Genomic DNA, 20,000 nt, shown 5'->3' with positions numbered 1-20,000 from the left:
TCACCCAAAAGAAATTTTAAACACATTCAATTCATTTTTTTGTCAGTGTTGGTGCCAAACTAGCCTAAAATTTTCTTCTGACACTACTAAAGTTAATTCACCTGTTAAGCCTAGTTCCCACCAAATGTGTTTATTATTAAACATATGTTTATACCTAAGCTCATGAGTTTATTTTAATCTTTCTCTCTCCAAGCATTCTTGTCTGACTATTTCCCTAGATCCATTGTCAGCTTTATAATAGAGACAGCTCGGACAGTGCTTTCTTTGCTACTATTCTTATTTTAGATTTCATCACGTATTATTATTTTTGTTTTTTGTCAATGTTGTGTTCTCTACTCGTGCAATGCTCTCATGAAAGCCACTCTCACTTTGAGCATTTGCAGTAAAAGCAAAAGATTTCTTTGATGTTGAATAAACTTATGTTAAACGTATGATTTTAATATCAAAACTTTTTGATATTAAACGCATGCATATGTTCATCATCATCATCATTCTCAGCTTAACGTTCGTTTTCCATGCTAGCATGGGTTGGACGGGGTATATTAATGACCCTCTTCCAATCTGATCTAGACTGTGTTAGATCTAAACTCAACTTCCTCTGTATCAAGTCTGTCCTTATAACCTCCTGCCAAGTCTTTCTCGGTCTGCCTCTGGACTTTAGATAGATAGATAGATGTGCATATTTTACATGGCTAGCCTCACAAATATCGAGGGATATACCCTGTCTATTATTTCCAGGAGGGGCCATGGCGTAGATGGAGAGTCCTAGAGTATTTAATGCTCATTTTGAGCTACGCAGACCCAATTAGAGCCCGCGCTCTACCAGACAACTCCCGGCAACATCCAACGGCCCACACAGTGTGCCATCTTCCCAATTTCCCTCACATGGCTTGGGTTAACCCGGGGCTATGGTAACATTCACTCGCCCATGTTGAATCGCCGTCAAGAGGAATCGAACCCCGGTCTCCCGCACAGAGTACGAGAGCTATAACCACTAATCTACGGCGCCACGCCCCAGGAACTATCAAGTCTTTACACTTTTTTACCCAATTATCCTCCTCCATTCTTTCCAAGTGACCCAGCCAGTTCAATCTTCTTATCTGGATAACATCTTTAATTCTACGGAGACTTTGAACTTTTTCTGTCTCTCAGACTGGTGTTACACATCTACCTAACCATTCTCATATCATTCCTTTCTAAACGGTCAAGATCTTCCTGCTTCACTGCCCATGTCTCACTACTACATGTCTACACTACTACACTACTACATGTCTCATGTTTATTATGTGTAAAATTTTCATGCATTTATTTTTAGCATTCCCACCTATAAATTTAACCGTAAAACTTTTAAAATAAATATATGTTTATCAATAAACGCATTGGTGGGAACCAGGCTTTAGCAGACACCATTTTTCGTTGGGCTCCTATTGAGACCAAAAGTGTTGAAAAATAATTAGTTTACTAAAACTTATAAAGCTACAGGCTTAAGGATTTATTGTCAAATCTTTTCAACAAATCTTTATTAACTGGTTATGTACCTAAATGTTGGAAGACTAAAAGTGTCTCACCTGTTTCAAAAGTGCCAATAAAACTGATCCTACTAACTATCGGCCTATCTCCATTCTGCTAATTCCTATGAAATTTTTTGAAAAGTTGGTGCATGAGCAAATGTCTCATTTCATTTCTGAGCACAATTTCCTAAATCACAGACAGTCCAGATTTCGCAAACTCGTTTCCACAGAAACTGCAGTAGTTGATGTCTCTGATTTTATTCTTACTGAGCTCGACCAACAAAACTTTGTTTGTGCTGTTCTCATTATAATTTAAAAAAGCTTTTCACACTATTGATCATAAAATAAAAAAATCTATGGTGTTTTGGCATCAGAGATGCTGCCTTTGACTGGTTTAAGTCCTACTTAACAGGCTGAGTACGAGAGCTATAGCTAACCACTTAAATCTACACTCAACTCTCAAAAACTTGCATGTAGCCAAATAACCTTAAGATCGCTAAAAGTATTTTTCAGTATATAAAATATGTTTTGGACTAAAAAACATTGCACTGTTGATTACATTTTTATCCATCATGATACCTCCTCATACCGCTCTTTTACTTGTATACATTAGTATACATTAGTCCAACAGTTGTATTTCTTCCATCCATCTTTGTGCATTTTGTTATGGTTTCGTGTAAAAGCATTGATCTCAGTAAGAATTTAAGTGCCCTGGGTTAACCGTCCCCCGTGAATAGAATGTTAGATTAATGAGGTGGAGAGAGTGTAGAGGGCATATAATACAATACACAAATGAAATGACGTATATTTAAGCAACTAACAGTTAATACAGGATGTATGTCATTCAATGACCATATAAAAAATTTGGTCATTCTGTGGCTATTGGAGCGTTATTTTGAAAGAGATGTAGAAATACGTGAAATGAGAGCAACGAAGGAAAAAGGACGAAAGATACAACGGAACAATAAACCAATTGTGATGAAGCGATGGAGTGTGCTTTTTAATTTCAGTAAAGCGAACGCTGTGAGATTTAAAGATTAACAAAGAAAACCTCAATACTAGGGTGATGATATAAAAAAGCCCAGGAGCGGAGGAGGTTGCGACAAATCCATTATACACACCCTCGTCCCCAGGGTTTTTTGTCTTTTGATATGAGAGAGGACGGCGAAAAATTTTTCGACGTTATCTCTCATGTCAAAAAGGCAACAAACCCTGGAGACGAGGGTGCTATCACCCACAGTCTTTCTTCGTAGTAGACGTGCGAATAAAAAGAAAATCTGTTCGTTGCAAATCGCACGCCCCTCGCTTTTAAATCTCATCAAAACGGCAATAAGCCGTGTGGACGAGGGTGTGCGAATGATGGAAGAATGCAGTTCACACTAACGTGAAAATTGGACATACAAAAGAAATAAGACATTTATAGTAAGTAAAGAGTTTAGTAAAAGACATTTTATCAGATTACTATCTCTGATTGTTGGAGAAAGTAATTATGCGTATACCATTCTCATCATCAGGACTCTTTAAGATGAATCTGAGTATCTATAAGACGATAAGAGAAGACATTTAAACAGATTAAAAAATACCCAAGAGAACAAGTACCTGATGAAAAAAGTGAGTGATGACAAGAGGGATTATTAATCTATGCAGAGAGTTAATCGTGTATTTCTTTCGGCACAACAGAAATAAATAACTATAATAATTCTTGATAATCGGCAGTAGTGACAAACTGCAAGATATACGGATATCATCCTGACAACATGTGCTGACAACAACAAAAATATCGACTTAATTGATAAAATCCAATTCTCGAGAATCTCATTTCTGCTAATATCTAAACTTTAGTCTGGTTCCTAATGTATTAAAAGTTAATAATTGAGGGAAGAGGGGGAAGAGAAGGGAGGGGGGTGATAAAGAGCATGCACTAATGTGGAAAACCCTGTGAATTTTAAAACTACAAAGATATCATGACATAAACACAAGAATCCTTCTGCGATAAAACTCAGACTCTGGGACACTTCAGACGAAAGTTTAAGAAACTTTTTCATTGTACAACTTTTATGCATGGTCACACTAACATAATATTAAAAAACCTAATAAAAGTGTATATTCTGTCAAATTATATAGACCTTATCCTATCAATTACCATTGGTAAATAATGCTGGCAAAAAATGGATTTCATTGAAGTGTAAATTCCATATGTATTTGTTTGTATTGCCGAAGTTTGAATATAAACAACAAAACAGCAGCTAAATAGCAAGTGAGTTAACTTAAAATAATCTGATAAAAAGATGTTATGAATTAATATTAGCATTTTCAGCAGGCCACTCCTTTTTAAATACTCCTGACATGTTAATGAGAGCTCATTAAAAATTTTAAATCTAGAAGTTGATGGATGCAGTCACACAGTGCAAAACGATAAAATGTGGTATGAGGTTGAACATTTAGAATTATTTTTTTGCTTTCCAATGAAGTATAAAGCAAGGGAAAACTGGTATCCCATAATTTCAAAATTTCGGATTTCACATTTTGTGCTAGAATGGTGTGTTTATGTCAAAATTTTGACCAACAGGAAATAACGATGGCTAGATAGCTAAACTAGAGCGAAATATTTTTATTTTTTTTTTCGTTTATATTTTTCACCGACTAAGATCTCTGAAAACCGTATGAGTGGTAAACAATTTGGGACAGTTTCACACCCGTTTAATATTTTGTTTAGCGTTTTATTTGTAGAATGATAGCCAACCAAAGGACCAGTTACACTAAAACCATAGTTCTCGATGTAAAATTTTCTACATCAATGACTTGACTACTTTATGTCAATCATTTTTTACACTTTTTCATTAAATGAAAATTGAATTCTAGAATTTTCACTGACACAAAATGCGTTTGTAGCAAGAAACTGTTTAACATTTCGTTCATCCTCGTTTCCAGAGTTTTTGCTATTTCTTTTTATTTAAGATACATAAAAGCCTGGAAACGAGGGTGTATTAATTTTTATCTCTTTTATAAAAACAATAATAGCAGCCCTTCTTTTGCAAGAATGAGTGTAAAAGTCAGTGTGGGCGGTGCAAGCAGAAATGTGAAGTCGAAGCCGAAACCTCGTAAGTAATTTTTATGTATCTCCGATCTTGTACATGTTTTTTTAGATGGTAATCTATAAGAATGTTGAAGCTAAGATATTCGTAGAAGTACATACCAAGAGCGTACCCGGCCTTTCTTGTCCTCAGAGACCTTAAAGAGGTCTGTGGACGAGATTGATACCCAGACTGAATTCCTGGCTAAAACTCTGCTCACCTTGATACACGTTTGCAGCCAAAGTCTTAAAATGGGTACATGGGTAAATTTTTAGAATACATTTAAAGAAAAATCAAGATCAAAAAAAAATTCCAGCTATCTCGTCCGCGGAGCTTATTTTTCAGAAAGCGAGAAAGAAGTCATGGGAACGAGCTTGAAATTCAAAAACAAAAGTTAAGAAGTCTAACCTCCAACATTGTGCACCTCCGGTAACAACAAAAAATTCAGACAACTGTTGAAGAAGCATATTGATTGAATTAAAAAAAGTTGGACGGAGGTTTCATAAGTAAACGTACATATAAGAACCGTGTTTGGTTAAAAACAAGACCGTTGTTTCGATTTTTTTTCTAATTATTTTAAATCTCGGGCCTAACGATTAGACTATGATTGGTAATATGATTGCTGAATATGATATGATTGGTGAAGGAGACCAGCAAAGCAAGTAAAAAAATTCACGGACCGGTCCGTTGTATATATAATCGGTCCTCAGATTTTCTCTCCTTGAGATAAACTTTATAAATATTCGAGAATTAGAATGACATCTCCCTGACATCACTATTTCGTGTAACTTAACACAAACAAGAAGGTTTAAAAAGTGTCCTCAACGTAAAGCGACGATTCTGCGTGAGAGCCAACTTGATATATGGTTTACACTCATTTCTTTTGAGGTCAACCCATAAAAAGTCCTGTGACGTAGAAAAAAATCTTAAAACATTTTGTCATTGTTCAAAAGAAACGTAATAAAGCATGACCTGAATGTCGTCTCAGGACTTGTTAGGTTTGAATCTACAAAAACTGAAAAACACTGGATAGGAGGTTTAAATAACATATGTTTTCTTTGTAACATACACCCTTCTCACAACAGAAAGCAGGTTAATATCACCCTCAAAGAAAACTGCATTTAACAAAAAAGTGTATTTAAGTATTTCGAAATGCAAGCTATCAGGATTCTTGGTGACAAAATCTTAATGATTTTATTGCAGATCAGTGCTTATCATCAATCCTTTAAAATTCACGAGGTTGCTTAATCTCTATGTCAGTGTTGTAACAATATGAGGATGTGTCAGAAGTAACTGAAAGTCATCTGGAAAAGAAGTGTGTTCTCAACTTGCACATTACATTCGTTATGAAGCGCGTTATAGAATTAGGAGATGACGATTAAAATTCTATCTTAACGCAACACTAATTAATAGATACGTTCCGACAGTTAAAATTTACTTTTGATTAAGGCTAATGATGGTAGCTACGCAACGAGCTACATAAAAAGTAAACAATCCAAGAAGTATTTTTTGTGTATTAGCTGCTTACAAATACTCTAACTTAACAGACGGCTGTTAATACGTTTGGGATGGAGGGAAGGTTAACTATGATGGAGAAAAGGTTGTTAAGAACTTGTTTAAATGTTATTAATCTCCAATCTGATGTTTCAAACTATAACTAAAAATTTAAAAGCAATATAGGCTACTTATTGTCATGTCATGTAGTTCTTCATAATGCTGTTTACAAACAATGCTCTAACAATAAACAACACTACTACTGTATTGAAGCCGTTTACGTTTCTTTTGTATAACGTTGATGTGTGATAGATGACAAAAAACTCCAACACTAACTCCTGTGCTATTTTTCCACAGCAGTTAGTGTTAAATACCCGTCTTTGTTATAACACCTGTTGTCTGTAGGTCAACCAGGGTCATGCTAAATCACGCAAGAAATTTTTAAGCTAAAAAATAACAAAAGCTTTGATCGACTTTTCTGCGACGTGCGAATTTCTTCCATAGGCTAACGATCAGTACCCTAATATCAGTCATTTTTTCGCCAGTAATTAACCATTTGTTTACGTTTTTATCTTTTTAAAGCAAAGCTGGTCGTCGTTATCAAATCCACAGGAATTCACCTAATGCCACTTACAACTACCACTTGGGTGCACAGGCCAACAGACAAAGTTTTTTGCAAAAAAGTTCAGCCCTTTATAACCACTTTGCTTTCTGGTTAAAGCGTCAGGATATCAATATAGAGGAGTCTACAGTAATTATTCTTTTGAGATTTCACTAATTATACCAATTATATGACGTCAGTGTTCAGCGCGGTGCTTGCCTGTGTTAATGTTGTGGTCACACGTTAATCACGCTCGTGCGCCAAAGGCGCTTATTAAATTTAGTCGATAAACATTAAAAATATTGTATTTTATAAACATCACTTCCGTCGCGAAATCTGCTACGATATGCAACAGCTTATCAATTCTGACTTTTAAATTATTTTAAGTTTATAGAAACCTCGGGTATCAGAAAATGTTTTTGTGCAGTTATAATACCCTAGCTATGTTGACGATGTCCAAATATGGAAGTGATTAGTTTTTTTTTTGTTTACATTAAACCATTCTGTTAAGGCGTAACAATTAAGATTGATAATGTATGATATAAATTTAAAATCTCAATGTTTTGCAAAGCTCTTACACATTTGTATTTTGATATGACACTAACCCGGTTACTTTTCCGCCATTTTTTACAGTCATCTGCTAAACTAACACCTTCACAACGCTCAACAGATGAAAAACTTCAAAAAAATAAACTGCAAAATTTAATAAAAATCAATTTTGTGTCACGACTTCAAAAATCTCGAAACGATTTTTATTGTCTTGAGAATAATAAATTTAGAAAGAATAAGATTTGGTCACGCCTGATTACATTCAAATTAATAAGTTAATTTGACTACAATTCACCGTTTGTGAAGTTGGTAGCGGTTGTTCCATACGTGCATAGGCGTTGAGCAGACAGACATCCGCACTTGTTGTTTCTTCTTCGCTGTTGTTCATATAAACCATCATGCCGAAAAAAACGCCACGTAAGAGAAATATGTACTCTTTGTTTTTATACTTCTTATATACTCTGTATTTTATTTATTTGCGTTACATCCGCCATATTTGTTTGTTTTGCTTGTTATCTTATATAGCTTTATATACACCAAGCTCATTTAGTTTTTTTGCTCTGTCAGCAAGTCTTGACGTACATTTCATTTGCATAACTTTTACTTGGACACAGCAGTATGTGCACAACTTCGTACACAACTTCGTACACAACTTGTTAGCAAATTGCAAATAAAATAACAGTGCAGGTTAACAAAGAGGTTGTTGTGATCCTTTGAGCAAAACAAGAGCACAACTATGAAATAAAAATTCAATGGCAAGCTGTTGTTTAAAATTGTTATAATTTTAACAGATGTTGACAAGTAAAAAACAGATTTAATGCGAAATACGAGCTATTTTTAACAGATATCAAAGTTCCAACCAGGTTGTTAAATATTCTTATTTATTATTCTAAACAATGGCACTATTGCATTTAACCTGAAGTCCCATCCTGATAATTTCATTGAAGCATATTCTTATAAATGAAAGGCGCGTACCATAAGAGCTTTTTTTCTCGCGTTTTCTTTTTGTGAATGCTACAATAAGGCGCTCCTTTTCTTTGGTGTCTCAATTTTTTTGTGAAACTTTTGATGTATCACATAAAGAAAACCCGATGAAGCTAATCAACTGCACAGTAAATTATCTTTAATCTCCTTTAATTAGGGTAATTTACCTTCACAAAGTAATCTGATTTTTATAGCTAAACAAACAGAAGTCGGAATGTTTTGTTAGTTGTTTTTTATTACAATCAACAAAGAAATAAATTGTTTGCTTACGAATTACAAAGAGAAAAAAAAATATTGTCTACAAAAGCTTGACAGGATCCTTTTCTGTCCCTTGTGTCAGCTTGCAGAAGAAATAACAACATATTTTATTATTTTTAACCAGCAGGTTCTTAAGTAAGAAATTGGCCCTAAATCTCCCAATTGCAGGATTCCTACTTTACCATAATCTTTACTTGTTATGCAACAATTAATGTTTCGAGCTAGGGGTTTAAAAAATTCAATATACCGATTCAAAAGGGGATTTGACGGTTCCGTTGACCTCTAATTGATCGTTCATTGTCCATAATTATTTACTGTGCTAACTCTACTGCTTTGGAACACTATGTTTGTGGTGAATATTTAAAAACAACTGAAACTAAATAGAATTAAAGTATTCTCGGAACAAGTTAACAACACGAAAGAACCCCCTTCATATGCACAATCTTGTGTGAATTTGACGTCAATAATGTCATGAGTTGGAATTAAGGTTGCGTAATATTTTTCACAACCTTATAAATTTAAATTGTCTTCCTCTTTTAGAAGCACCAAAGTTTGTCGAAAAACTTGAAAACATCGAAGTAAACGTCGGAAAAACAGCGATCATTGACTGCGTCTGTACAGGAGAACCTGAACCAGATTGTGATTGGTTCTTTGAAGAAAAACCTATTAAAGATGAAGGGAGGTATGCACGAACTGTAGTAGCCAATTATTTAAAGTTGTTTTTGTTTACACCTGTGCTTAATGTTTCATATTGTTAACTCGCCTCCAGGTTTCGCTATTTATTTGAGAAGGATGACGTAATTGGCTTAGAAATTAAAAAAGTGACAGCAGAAGATGAAGGCGAGTACAAATGCGTTGCTTTCAACAAGTCAGGAGAAGTAGAATCCAAGTGCACCATCTTAGTCAATGGTAAGAATATTAAAGTGACTGTGCTAACTGTGCTAATTCTGCAAAATTGGAACCAAGTAGCTATTCATTAGTTTAAAATTTGAGATCATATAAAATACATTTCGGTAGACACGTGTGTAATCTTCGAAATTGCTAAACATTCTGCTATGAAACGTTTACCTTTTTTCTCATCAATTTTTTATTAGTTTTAAGGTGTTTTAAGAGCAACTAAGTCAAATATAAAGTTGCTTATAAGAACACGGGTACTGGATACAGCTAAATTGTTTGTTTTCATACATGAAAGTAGAATGTCGTTTCTTGAAGATATATATATATGCACAAGTTTTGACTTCAATTAACCTTGGCTAAGTAAGTTAGGAAGATGAATTAACTAGAAATGAAAACCACCGCTCTATACCTCCCTCTTCTGTTAATATTTAAATCACTTTCTGGGAGATAGAACGCGAAAAACAAATCGTTTCAAATCTTCTATTTCTTATTCCCGCCTAACAATTTGTTTAATGTTGACATGGCTGCAAACAATGGCGACTTTCATGCAATTGCGTTCGTGTGATTTCAGAGAACAGATTTGTTTTGTGTGCTGTTGCAGCGCCTTTTGTTGTATTTCTTCTTAGCCGCAGGCAAAATCGTCGATGCACCCAGGAGTGAAAGTTACAACGAAAATCAAACAGCAATATTTAAATGTGAATACGTTGGTCATCCCCATCCCGAAGTCGGATGGTTTCGGGGAAAAAAAGAGATTAAAAATGGCGGGAAATATCTGATAACGAAAAAAAATCAGATATCTTGCATTGAAATTGACGAGTTGACGCTTGATGACGGGGGTTCATATAGTGTTGTAGTAAATAATGAATCAGGGGAGGACGAAGTATCGTTCACGTTAACGGTGTGTAAGTAAAAATGAATGTGTATATATATCATGAAAAACGAGAAAAAAATAAGACAAAATGGAATTTTCCTTCTATAAAATTTAATTATAGATCCTGACAAGAAAAAGCCTGCAAAGAAGGAATCTACTGATCCTATGGCTGGGGGTACGAATTTTCATTTTACTTTTGTACCGTGATTTCTTAACTTGCAATCAGTGGGATTGCGCTATTTGTACTTTCATTAAATCGTCAATTTTTTTTAGTAACTAATTTTCAAAAGCAAGCTGCTGGTCGTCTGTTCACACCCCCGGGAAGAAAAAACAAAAAGAAGAAGAAGCTTCCAATTGAACGAGAAGGAATTATTGCAGAGAATCCAGAGAAGTTTTACACATTTGGAGATGAAATTGGAAGGTAGAATTAGTTATTGTTTTTTCTAAACTGCATGTAGCTGTAACGTTATGTGTAACATTCTTCTGCATTCGTTTCATTAGAGGAAAATTTTCAGTCGTTCGACAGGCTGTCAATATGAAAACCAAACAAAAATACGCAGCAAAAATTATCAAGTTCGATGCTGACTCGCTGAAATTCGCTATTCGTGAATACGATCTAATGGCCAGTGGCAAGACTGTGACGAAAGGAACTGTGAAACTGCATGAAGCGTATTTAGTGCAAAAATATTTAATTCTCATCATGGATTTGTGAGTGAAGCTTTTATTATTTTGATTTCTCTCTAATAACAACACCTTACACGAGTAAGCATCCCCTTCAAGGCATTATTTTTTTATTATTTTGTACTTGAGTAAAATTTAACCAAGTTTTACTTGGGGTGGGAGATGGAGGGGCAAAAAGGCCCTACCCCCTTTATTTTTTGTCTGTAATTCTGATTGCCTCACAGAATATTTTAGGTGGCGAATTAAAAACGTTCAACGTTTTTTCCATTTGGTTTTGAAGTGTTATAATTAGCTCCAAGGTGTGGGGTGTGTACGGGTACATGTTTTATATCACATTGTGATGTATTACTAGCCACTATTTTTACTGAGAATGGAAAAGAATATGATCGTTTTGGCGCCAAACTATAACTACAAAAAGCTTAAATTCTTATAAGAATTTTTATAGGAGTTTATACACTTCAAACTTAAGTTTTCCCTGAAACTGTAGCTACATTCCAACAATTGATATATTATGTTTAGAATTGAAGGAAAGACATTATTAGATCAAGTTTCTCATCGACATTCTTTAAATGAAGACGATGTTGCTTACATCATTAGACAACTTTGTGAGACTTTAGCTGAACTTCACTCCAGAAATGTTATCCATCTAGACTTGCGCGTAAGTTTGCTGAATGTGCATAAGCTGAAATCCAAAAGGCTTGATATATAAGTTCTGTGTTTTTTCCCTCTAGCCAACAAACATTCGATTTTACTCAGGACGAGAAGTTAAACTTCTTGATTACAACAGCTCTCGCCATATTGCAAATAAATTCGCTGGAGAGGTGGTGGATGTGATTGGAGACACTGAGTTCTGCGGTAAGCTCATACTATAGAAATTAGTCGTTATTGCTTGGCTATATTTCTGGTAAACAATCGTTACACGGATAAAAAGCACAGATTAATTTTCTCTAGTTAAAAGTTTCTTTCTTTTTGTTGTAAAGCTATCGCTATAACCTACCAAATTTCAATATTTTTTGTAGCGCCGGAATTATTGAATTTCGAGCCAGTACTTCCTGGGTCCGACATGTGGTCAGTTGGTGTGATCACATATATAATGTAGGTAACTCCGTGTTTTGAATTCTTTCGTACGCTTTTGCTGTTATAATTAAAATGTTATATGATTTTTCTATTCTTCTAGGTTGAGTGGTATCTCTCCTTTCTTCTACGAAGATGAATCAAAGGTTGTGATGAGTGTGCAAAATGTGAAGTGGAAGTTTGACGAAGATGCTTTTGAAAACGTCTCCTCAAATGCTAAAGACTTCATTAAAAAAATTTTTGTCCGTATTCCAGAGTAAGTAAAAAAATGAAAACGTTTACTGTGGTGTTCGCCTAAGACCTCCATGATCAGACTTTATTTCAATCTAATACTTTATTATTCTAAGTAAACTTGCACATTAACTTCCCAAGTGCTGCAAAGATGGAGTGGAGTGGAACTTGAAGCCACTACTTCTCACTGCTGGCAACTGCTCGCTACCGACTCTTCCTATTATATGTAATTGACGAGACAAGCGCAGTCGATAAAGCTATCGCCCGCAAGCAAGAGGTAGTGAGTTCAAATCCCTCTCCATCTTTTATTTTTTTCAGCACTTGGGATGGTAATGTGCAGGCCACTTTATACAAATATTGCTCAAATATGCACCGCTATTCATCTAACTGCAGTGTTCTATTAATGGAGCACCTTGTTCTATTACACCAAGTCAATATATTTGCTTCGGATAATGTTAACAGGTTTGTTTTTATTGTACAGGCAAAGACTTACCGCCGTAGGAGCGTTGAAACATCCATGGCTAAGTGTAATATTTTTTCTCCTTTAAACTGTTAAGGGTTGTGATTACCTTAATTCTCCTAAGAATACCAGCGGTTTTCAAATTTTCAATTTTGTTCAATTTAGAAAGATTATGAAGCTCAAAGAAAAAACTGTGTGCTCACTAACGCTTTGGACGAGATGCAAGCAACTGACGAGCGATTGTATTCTGAGGTGAGTAAAATCATGATTTATTTGAAATAAGTGGCAAATAGAGCAAAGTTTTCGACTTTAATGACTGATTTAACAGTCGATTGAGATGAAGGAATGTTGTATACGAACTTCAAAATATTTCCGACAAAATACTTCCGACATTACTCTTTCGATTAAATAAAAGTTTCTCCCGACATTACACTCTCGATAAGGTTTCTCAGTCCAACAGACGGCCAAAACGATTCGCACAAGTTCGTTTGATTTAAAATTGATGTTGTTTTGGTTTTAAAAATACAATCAATAAAATTCTTCCCTTCTCTATTTCATAGGAAGAAGAAGATTATGTTGACGCGTCTTTAGTATTCAGAACATTCGACGAAGAAATGTACGAGTCACCAGAAGAAAGTGATGATGACGACGAAGAAGAGTAAGGTATGTAGTCATGTATAACACACACGTTGATGTGTTTATAAAACCCAACAATAACTAACTTGTGTTGTTAGTCAATTTTTTGCTATCAAGTATATATTAGTAACAAACAACCAAGCCGAAGGAATAGAAGGTATGGAGAGGCATTTGATAAGTCAATGTGCTCGAAAAGGTTTATAAACCGTAAAAATAGGTTTATGCAACAGACGATTTCAAGTATGCTATGGTTATCATAGCAAATTTCCCTATGCAGATCGGGTTGATTTTATAAGAGAAAATAAATTTAACCCACTTCCTGCTACCTAACCGTCAATTTTTGAAAGGATTAACTTTTTATAAATTGGGTGTTGCCATTTTTTATTATAATTAATCTGGGAAAGGTGATAACATAAAATACGAATGACCTGCAAATTGCACTGACTTCCCTTTTCTTGGAGTTGACGGCTACTGAACTAGTCTATAAGTTCAAAAAATATCGGAAAAGTGAAAATGGGCCAAAATATTTGTTGGCGCTAATTCTATATCGGCCGAATATGACGATGTTTTTAGAAGAGATTATTGTCTACGATTACGGCCTCCAAAGATTTGATCGGAACAGAAGGAGGCCTGGCGAAATGTGAAAAGAATATTTCAATTTTTGCAAATTTTCGATTTTAAGACCTCGCCGAATTAATCATTGAAAGTATTTACATTTTAAACTTTTAGATTCTTTACATTCTGCATGTTTTACAGTGTTCCAAGATCTTCACAATGCAGTTGATATTATTGATTTCATTTGGATCATTTTATTTTAGAGTCAGCATATTCGAAGAATGCAGAACTATCACATCAATTTAGCGGCGATTTAAAATTTTTTGTACAATAATGTGATTATTTGTTTTTGTGATTGTTTTTCGCCCGATGGCATCTTATTGTCTTTTGTACATTTTTTACTTTTTAGCAAAACGCATGTACGTAGGAACTTTATTTAAAGGATATTTGAAGCGTGACACATTGTAATGAAGAGTGTTACAAGAAAAAAAACAATTTTTGCAACGCAACGCAATTTTTTTATGAATTTTTTGAATTTTCGATCCGACTTGTTTTTGTTTTTGTTTTTTTTGTATGTACGAACTTTTTTAAAAAAAACATGTTATTTAACGCCATTTTGACTTTTCAGCGTTGTAAAATATTCAGCTAAAACAAATGTCTTTCGTTTTAGTTCCCTCATTTTCTATCTTGGGCATTTTAACCTTGGTAGCATTTTGTTATAGCCTCACTCTGCATAGAAGTTTTAAGAATTAATCCCTAAAAATTACCTCTCGCTCTTTTTATAAATTTTAACTATTAATGATTTGTAAGAGCCTTTTGGTATAAGGGGCTTAAAGCCCCCCTATACCAAAAGGCTCTTACGTCCTCCATAAATTCTAACAACGTGACTTGAGTGACACAAAACTCGACAGAATTGTAGTATGAAACAGACAAGAATTAGCATTAACTTATTATCACCAATTGCAATATAAGGAATCAATATTTCGGCGTCTAGGTTTGATTTTCTGTTAGTTAAATAATTTATATCATATTTTTTGTATAAGTAGTCAAAATGCTTTTCGTTTGTGAAATTGGAATCGTCAAAATCAAGAAAAATACCAAAATTTTAATAAGCAAGGGGGTCCAAATTAAAGGAGGGATTCCCTTTTATACTTTTTGACGAGGACTCCAATGTTTCTCTTGTAAACTATACTTTCTCTTCTCTCCCTGTCAAAAGATCTTTTATTTTCACTCATATTATATAATTCTAAAAAGAAACCAAAAGTTAGGCGTGTTCCTATACACGGTGGAAAAGTTGTAAAATTAACAAGCAAACACGAACAGTTTCGCGGAAGAAGTAAATAAGAGGGCTGAACTTGCGCATTTTAGCAAGTATGCTTTTAGAAGAGGCAGGGCGTTTTAAAGAATCTATCACTTATTTTTCACTTAGCCTCTAAATCACTCACAAAAGCAGAAGCTCCAACGCAAATAAGAATTATTTGTACACAACGTAGAAGTTTAAAGAAATGTATTTAGCTAGCTATATATAAAAAGAATACAAAAAATTACATCGCAAAGTCTTCGATGTCTTGAACGGTGGTTGATACAAAATCTCCTTCATCTACATTTTGAATTGTGTTTCATCTAGGCAAAATTATTAAATTGTCATGCATCACTGTTTCAATTTAATTACAGGTAAAATAAAAACAGCGTGGCTTTGTTGAATGAGTTAAGTGACAGATCTTAATGTATTATTTATAATAGGAGGGGGAGAATGGAGGGGGGGGGGTTGCGATAAGTGCAGGGGTGTAAAAAGATTAAGAATGAATTTACATAAATAGCGTGTGAGACTCGATTAGGCGTATTGCAATATTATTAACACGATCGTGCCTTCTTGTAAAGACATTCAGGTTTTTTTATATTACATCAATATCTCAGATAATAAGCGTGTAAAACATTTTTTTACACTGCTTCAGGCCAAGCAGGAAATCTAGTAGGTATACACATATGCGAAGAAAGTAAATTTTTTAGCTGGTATTGCTGATTTCAGGCATTCTCGTCCCCAGAGCTCTTTGAGATTAAAACCCCGAAACTTTCGAGTTTGTCTCAAAGAGCTCTGGGGTCGAGAATGGATTTCAGGTTACCACGCGTTCATCTCGTGCAACCACTGATTGCCGGGAGGTAAAAAGAAAGTTTGTAAAAGAAATCAGAATTAAACAGCAACGCAAACGAAGATTCAAAAATGATGATTGTATGTAAGCTAGCTAGCTATATATATATATAGATATAGAAGCAATTCGTTTAAACACTCACATTTATCACGGAAATGACGTCTTTCCCTATGGCTGGGATCAGCAGCATTAAAATTTGTCAACCTCGCTGCTTGTTTACTTTCCGACATTGTATCTTGTTTAAAAACCTTGCTGTCAAATGCTTTATTGTAATGTTTCCTTTCAGCACGTATCCAGTCTTGACTGGCTGTCCTCTCAACGGTGCACCACGATTCTTGATCCATGATTTCCAAAAGCGTTCTTACCTTTGCCAAACTTTCAGACAAGCTTGTTATTCTTTTAAGCTGCCATCATGCTTATTATGTATAGTTGCTGAGAAACGGTCTCGTATTCAACTAGAATTACCTTAACGAGGCTGGTCCATCAGGATACGGTGAATGTGTGAGTGTTTTGGTAATCAGCATAAATTGAACTTTCTTAGTTGCATTGTGCTAACTGATCAGTTAAGCATAGGTATATTTTTGGGGGAGCACGTAGGGCAAAATTAGGTAGCAATCAGCAATTAAAGGGTGTAAAATAAAATGCATTAATACCATCCTAAAGCCCATGGCCATAGTTAATTTTGAACTAGTAGAAAGGATTTGCCAGACTTCAAAATGATTAATAAAGGTACGCAAGCTGTAGCAGAGACTGTCCTAATTACGTTATTATTTAAACAAAAAACTCTAGCTAGCAACAATCTGACAACTCCACTCGCCACATAATTTCATGGTTTTGACTATAAGACATCCCTAAAAACAACTTGCAAAAATGAAGGCACGTTTGCACAGGGATGAGCAAAAAAGAAACCGTTAAAAAGGTCCTATTTCCATGTTTTGCGTCTTAATTCCGTGATGTGTCTTTTCCAATGTGAGATTCACTGGAATTATTTCTAAAGTCCATTTTATGATTAAAAAAGTTGCAATACTTGGCGACTTGTCTCAGATGGAGCTAGTAGCTGCTTAAAACATCGGCATGTACCTTTTTCTGATGGTCAAAACAACTGTGACATTAGGAAAACTTGGTGACAAAAATCACCAAACAGGATCTGTAGAGGAGAGCACATGTGGTTATAAAACAATTTTCTTAAAAATATTCTTTAACCTGTCTAGTTTCATAATAATATAGGTTTCTTTGGTGTTTAATGAATGATTAAAAAGATAACAGGAAATTAAAATGTGATATCCCCATCTCGAAAAATTTTTCTACCCCAATGATGTTTGGGCTATCTGTTTAGTAAGGAGCACAAAATTTGGTGCCGGTAAAAATGCTAATATGGTACATCATTAAATAAGGCCCAGAATATCGTCGTTCACAGAATTTAATCAGTATGCGCTAGCTATTGGTTTAACTATGAATCTTAGGATTCATAGATTATGCATGAAAATATCCTGGCACTAATTTTTTTCACAGCTTTTTTATGGCAAAAAAAGAATTTATAGCGTATACAAATCTTTTCCAATTTGAATCTATTTGTACATGTATATACCATCAATTTTTAGGAATCAATATCAGAAAATATTTTCTGTTTAACTTCTTAACCAAGTTTATATGCTTAAAACATGCACAAAATTTATTTGTTTCGAAAATTATGTATATATATATATTGGACAATTCATTGTTTAGTCTTCTTGTAAAACCACTGCTGAATTGCAGAGATTTATTTTGGAACTCAATAAGGAAAGTCAACTGCAAAGTCTTTATAACATATTTGTTGTTCAAATTTTATTAACTCTTAAAACAAGAATTAAAGTGTTGATATTTAACATTACGTAAAGTGAAATTCTCATTAACGCCCCCTCACCTCCTATATTAGACTTTTATTTCGCCATGTGCTATATCTTTAGTACAAATTAGCTTTTTGAAATGTTTAGTTCTTTACTGATGTGTCTTTTTAGCTTTTTTGGAAGACTGGAATTTAATAGTCAGTCAATAAAGCCTGTGGAGAAATCCACTTGTTGGCAGGGTAAAAATGGATGATATATATGTTGTTATAGGAGTTATGCTGACGTCAGTAGTGCATAAAAAGTATCTTTCAAAGTAATTTGAAGAAATCGGTAGCCCGTGTAAAAATCCACAGGTTCGCCCGTTCTCTTTATACTGCATTGCGTGCGTTTTACTACTTGTGGTACCATTTTGCGTGACAGACAGACGCATACGGGTATTATAATATAGATAATATTATTTGAAACGAATCTTTGGATTTAGCATTGCTAAATTTGTCATTTGACTTAGGAAAGTGTAGGTAATTTTGTTTTCAGCACAAAGAAGGCATAGTAGCCTTGTGGTAGAGCATTAACTTCCAGTGCAGAAGGGTTCAAACCCCGGCCAAGTCATACCAGAGACTATAAAATTGTGAACCTGTCCTTTCTGCTTATCGCTCAGCATGAGAAGGATTGATATCTTAGGTGGTTGTCTAGTTGAGCAATTGCTGTGCTCAAATGGGTGCTTTAAATGCACTAGGACCCCTTTGCAGGACCTTCTTGGGAAGCAGTACCAATAGGAACGGGAGAACCAACCTGGGTAAATAATTTTAATAATAATAACACAGAAAGTTGAAAGTTTCTGACTATGAAAGGGCAATGTAAGAAGTAAACATGACATATAATAGCATTCCTTAAACCACCCTGCAAGCTCTATCCAGTGGTAGAAGTAGTTTTTTGAAAGAGCTTTTACTTGTACAGGGGAAGTACATGGGGTGAAGTTTACAAAGTACTGCATTGTCACCTAGTAAGCCAAAAATTCATCCTGAATCAAGATATACATAGATACTTAGCACCTCAAAATCTATTATAAAATTGTTACGGGCTGCATGTGCATGGACTATTGCATGTTATATACAGTGTTTAACCAAGGTTTTACTGAACTTAGTGTCTATTTTAAATAGTTTACAGTTTATACACGTGTACAGTTCGCAATATATGAATGTATTTTCCATTTAGAAATAACATGATTTTCAAGCATTCATTACAAGCAACTAAACAATTTCGGACGTTGGGTATTACTTCATTATCGCCGTATTTGAATAAATTTATTCTCCCAGCATGTACATCGTGCAGGAATATAAACCTAAAACCCAAATTAAAAGAGTTTGTACACTGTGATTTTGTTGACAATATGGATTACGGTGTGTATGCTTTAACAACTGGCTATATCAAGGAGGCGGCAATGGAGGCGGCACGACTGGCTATTGTTAGAAGGGCCAAAACAAAACAAGTCACAAAAATTGTTTCCGAAACTCCGTTTACAAAAAAACCATTAGGTACAAGAATGGGGAAAGGAAAAGGCAAATTAGATTATTGGGCGTCAAAATCAATTGCTGGTCAGGTGCTACTTGAGTTTAATTGTGATAACGACTCATTAGCTCGACAAGCATTTAAACAAGTGAAAGCCAAACTACCAGTACGACTTCATTTGCGTATGAAACCAAAGCAACCAAAAAGAGTGTTAACTGCTGATGAACTCTTAGCTATGGTGCAAGAGGATAAGGAACGAAATGAAAGACTGCAAACACAACAACCAAACTGGACACAAAGATGAAAAACTACATAACTTTGTTATCATATAAATATAATTTCGTATTATGCTTTATTCTTTGTGATGAGTTCAATTGCTTCACAGCAGGATCAAGCCGAGCAAAGCATTTGTTATTTCAAAGTATAATCTTCAAGACTAAACCAGGCTTTTATACTAAAAGGTGAAAGCCGTGTAATGCAATGTTTTTGTGAGAAAGAACCGATAGTATTTTTTGTATATTTTTTAAAGTATTTAGTAAAAAAATGCTAACGATATCTACAATTGTTAACTATCTTTATCTTACCTTTACAGTTTTTTTATTAAGCACTGCCCACACACAGTGTCACAGCGTCAAATGT

At 34.7% G+C, this 20,000-nt stretch overlaps 3 protein-coding genes across 4 annotated transcripts; 2 read left to right on the top strand and 1 right to left on the bottom strand.

Moving 5' to 3' along the window:
• The first annotated feature begins 7,489 nt into the window (after positions 1-7,489).
• LOC130640872 (myosin light chain kinase, smooth muscle-like) lies at positions 7,490-14,380 on the top strand. Of its 2 annotated transcripts, XM_057447455.1 has the most exons (15): positions 7,490-7,646; positions 9,012-9,153; positions 9,241-9,380; positions 9,995-10,270; positions 10,361-10,414; positions 10,513-10,660; positions 10,741-10,947; positions 11,440-11,578; positions 11,652-11,775; positions 11,940-12,015; positions 12,098-12,250; positions 12,707-12,752; positions 12,851-12,937; positions 13,246-13,348; positions 14,140-14,380. In XM_057447455.1, exons 1-14 carry the CDS (start codon positions 7,628-7,630, stop codon positions 13,345-13,347), a joined length of 1,713 nt encoding a protein of 570 aa, XP_057303438.1. In that variant the 5' UTR covers positions 7,490-7,627; the 3' UTR covers position 13,348; positions 14,140-14,380. The 2 variants fall into 2 exon arrangements, with proteins under 2 accessions (XP_057303438.1, XP_057303439.1); XM_057447456.1 differs by lacking the exon at positions 9,995-10,270.
• A 988-nt stretch (positions 14,381-15,368) lies between these two features.
• On the bottom strand, positions 15,369-16,474 carry LOC130640876 (protein SPATA45 homolog). Its single transcript, XM_057447459.1, has 2 exons — positions 16,169-16,474; positions 15,369-15,499 (listed from the first exon to the last, which is right to left on the bottom strand). The coding sequence occupies exons 1-2, from the start codon at positions 16,368-16,370 to the stop codon at positions 15,477-15,479; spliced, it is 225 nt and encodes a 74-aa protein (XP_057303442.1). The 5' UTR covers positions 16,371-16,474; the 3' UTR covers positions 15,369-15,476.
• LOC130640875 (50S ribosomal protein L16-like) lies at positions 15,978-19,923 on the top strand. Its single transcript, XM_057447458.1, has 2 exons — positions 15,978-16,110; positions 19,068-19,923. The coding sequence occupies exon 2, from the start codon at positions 19,075-19,077 to the stop codon at positions 19,663-19,665; it is 591 nt and encodes a 196-aa protein (XP_057303441.1). The 5' UTR covers positions 15,978-16,110; positions 19,068-19,074; the 3' UTR covers positions 19,666-19,923.
• Positions 19,924-20,000: the final 77 nt, after the last annotated feature.

The sequence above is a fragment of the Hydractinia symbiolongicarpus genome, chromosome 4 (genome assembly GCF_029227915.1).
Source record: "Hydractinia symbiolongicarpus strain clone_291-10 chromosome 4, HSymV2.1, whole genome shotgun sequence".
NCBI lineage: Eukaryota > Metazoa > Cnidaria > Hydrozoa > Anthoathecata > Hydractiniidae > Hydractinia > Hydractinia symbiolongicarpus.
The sequence above is the reverse complement of the archived record's forward strand: the minus strand, read 5'-3'. Positions and strand labels throughout refer to the sequence as shown.

What these genes read in the sequence shown, in the direction of transcription:
- LOC130640872 (XM_057447455.1), top strand. An exon ending in ATCGTTCACGTTAACGGTGT is followed by an intron (nt 10,271 to 10,360) that starts GTAAGTAAAAAT and finishes ATTTAATTATAG; the next exon opens with ATCCTGACAAGAAAAAGCCT. An exon ending in TTAATTCTCATCATGGATTT is followed by an intron (nt 10,948 to 11,439) that starts GTGAGTGAAGCT and finishes TATTATGTTTAG; the next exon opens with AATTGAAGGAAAGACATTAT.
- LOC130640876 (XM_057447459.1), bottom strand. Translation starts at nt 16,370, where the DNA reads ATGGATCAAGAATCGTGGTGCACCGTTGAGAGGACAGCCAGTCAAGAC. An exon ending in ACGTCATTTCCGTGATAAAT is followed by an intron (nt 15,500 to 16,168) that starts GTGAGTGTTTAA and finishes AATTTTGCCTAG; the next exon opens with ATGAAACACAATTCAAAATG.
- LOC130640875 (XM_057447458.1), top strand. Translation starts at nt 19,075, where the DNA reads ATGATTTTCAAGCATTCATTACAAGCAACTAAACAATTTCGGACGTTG.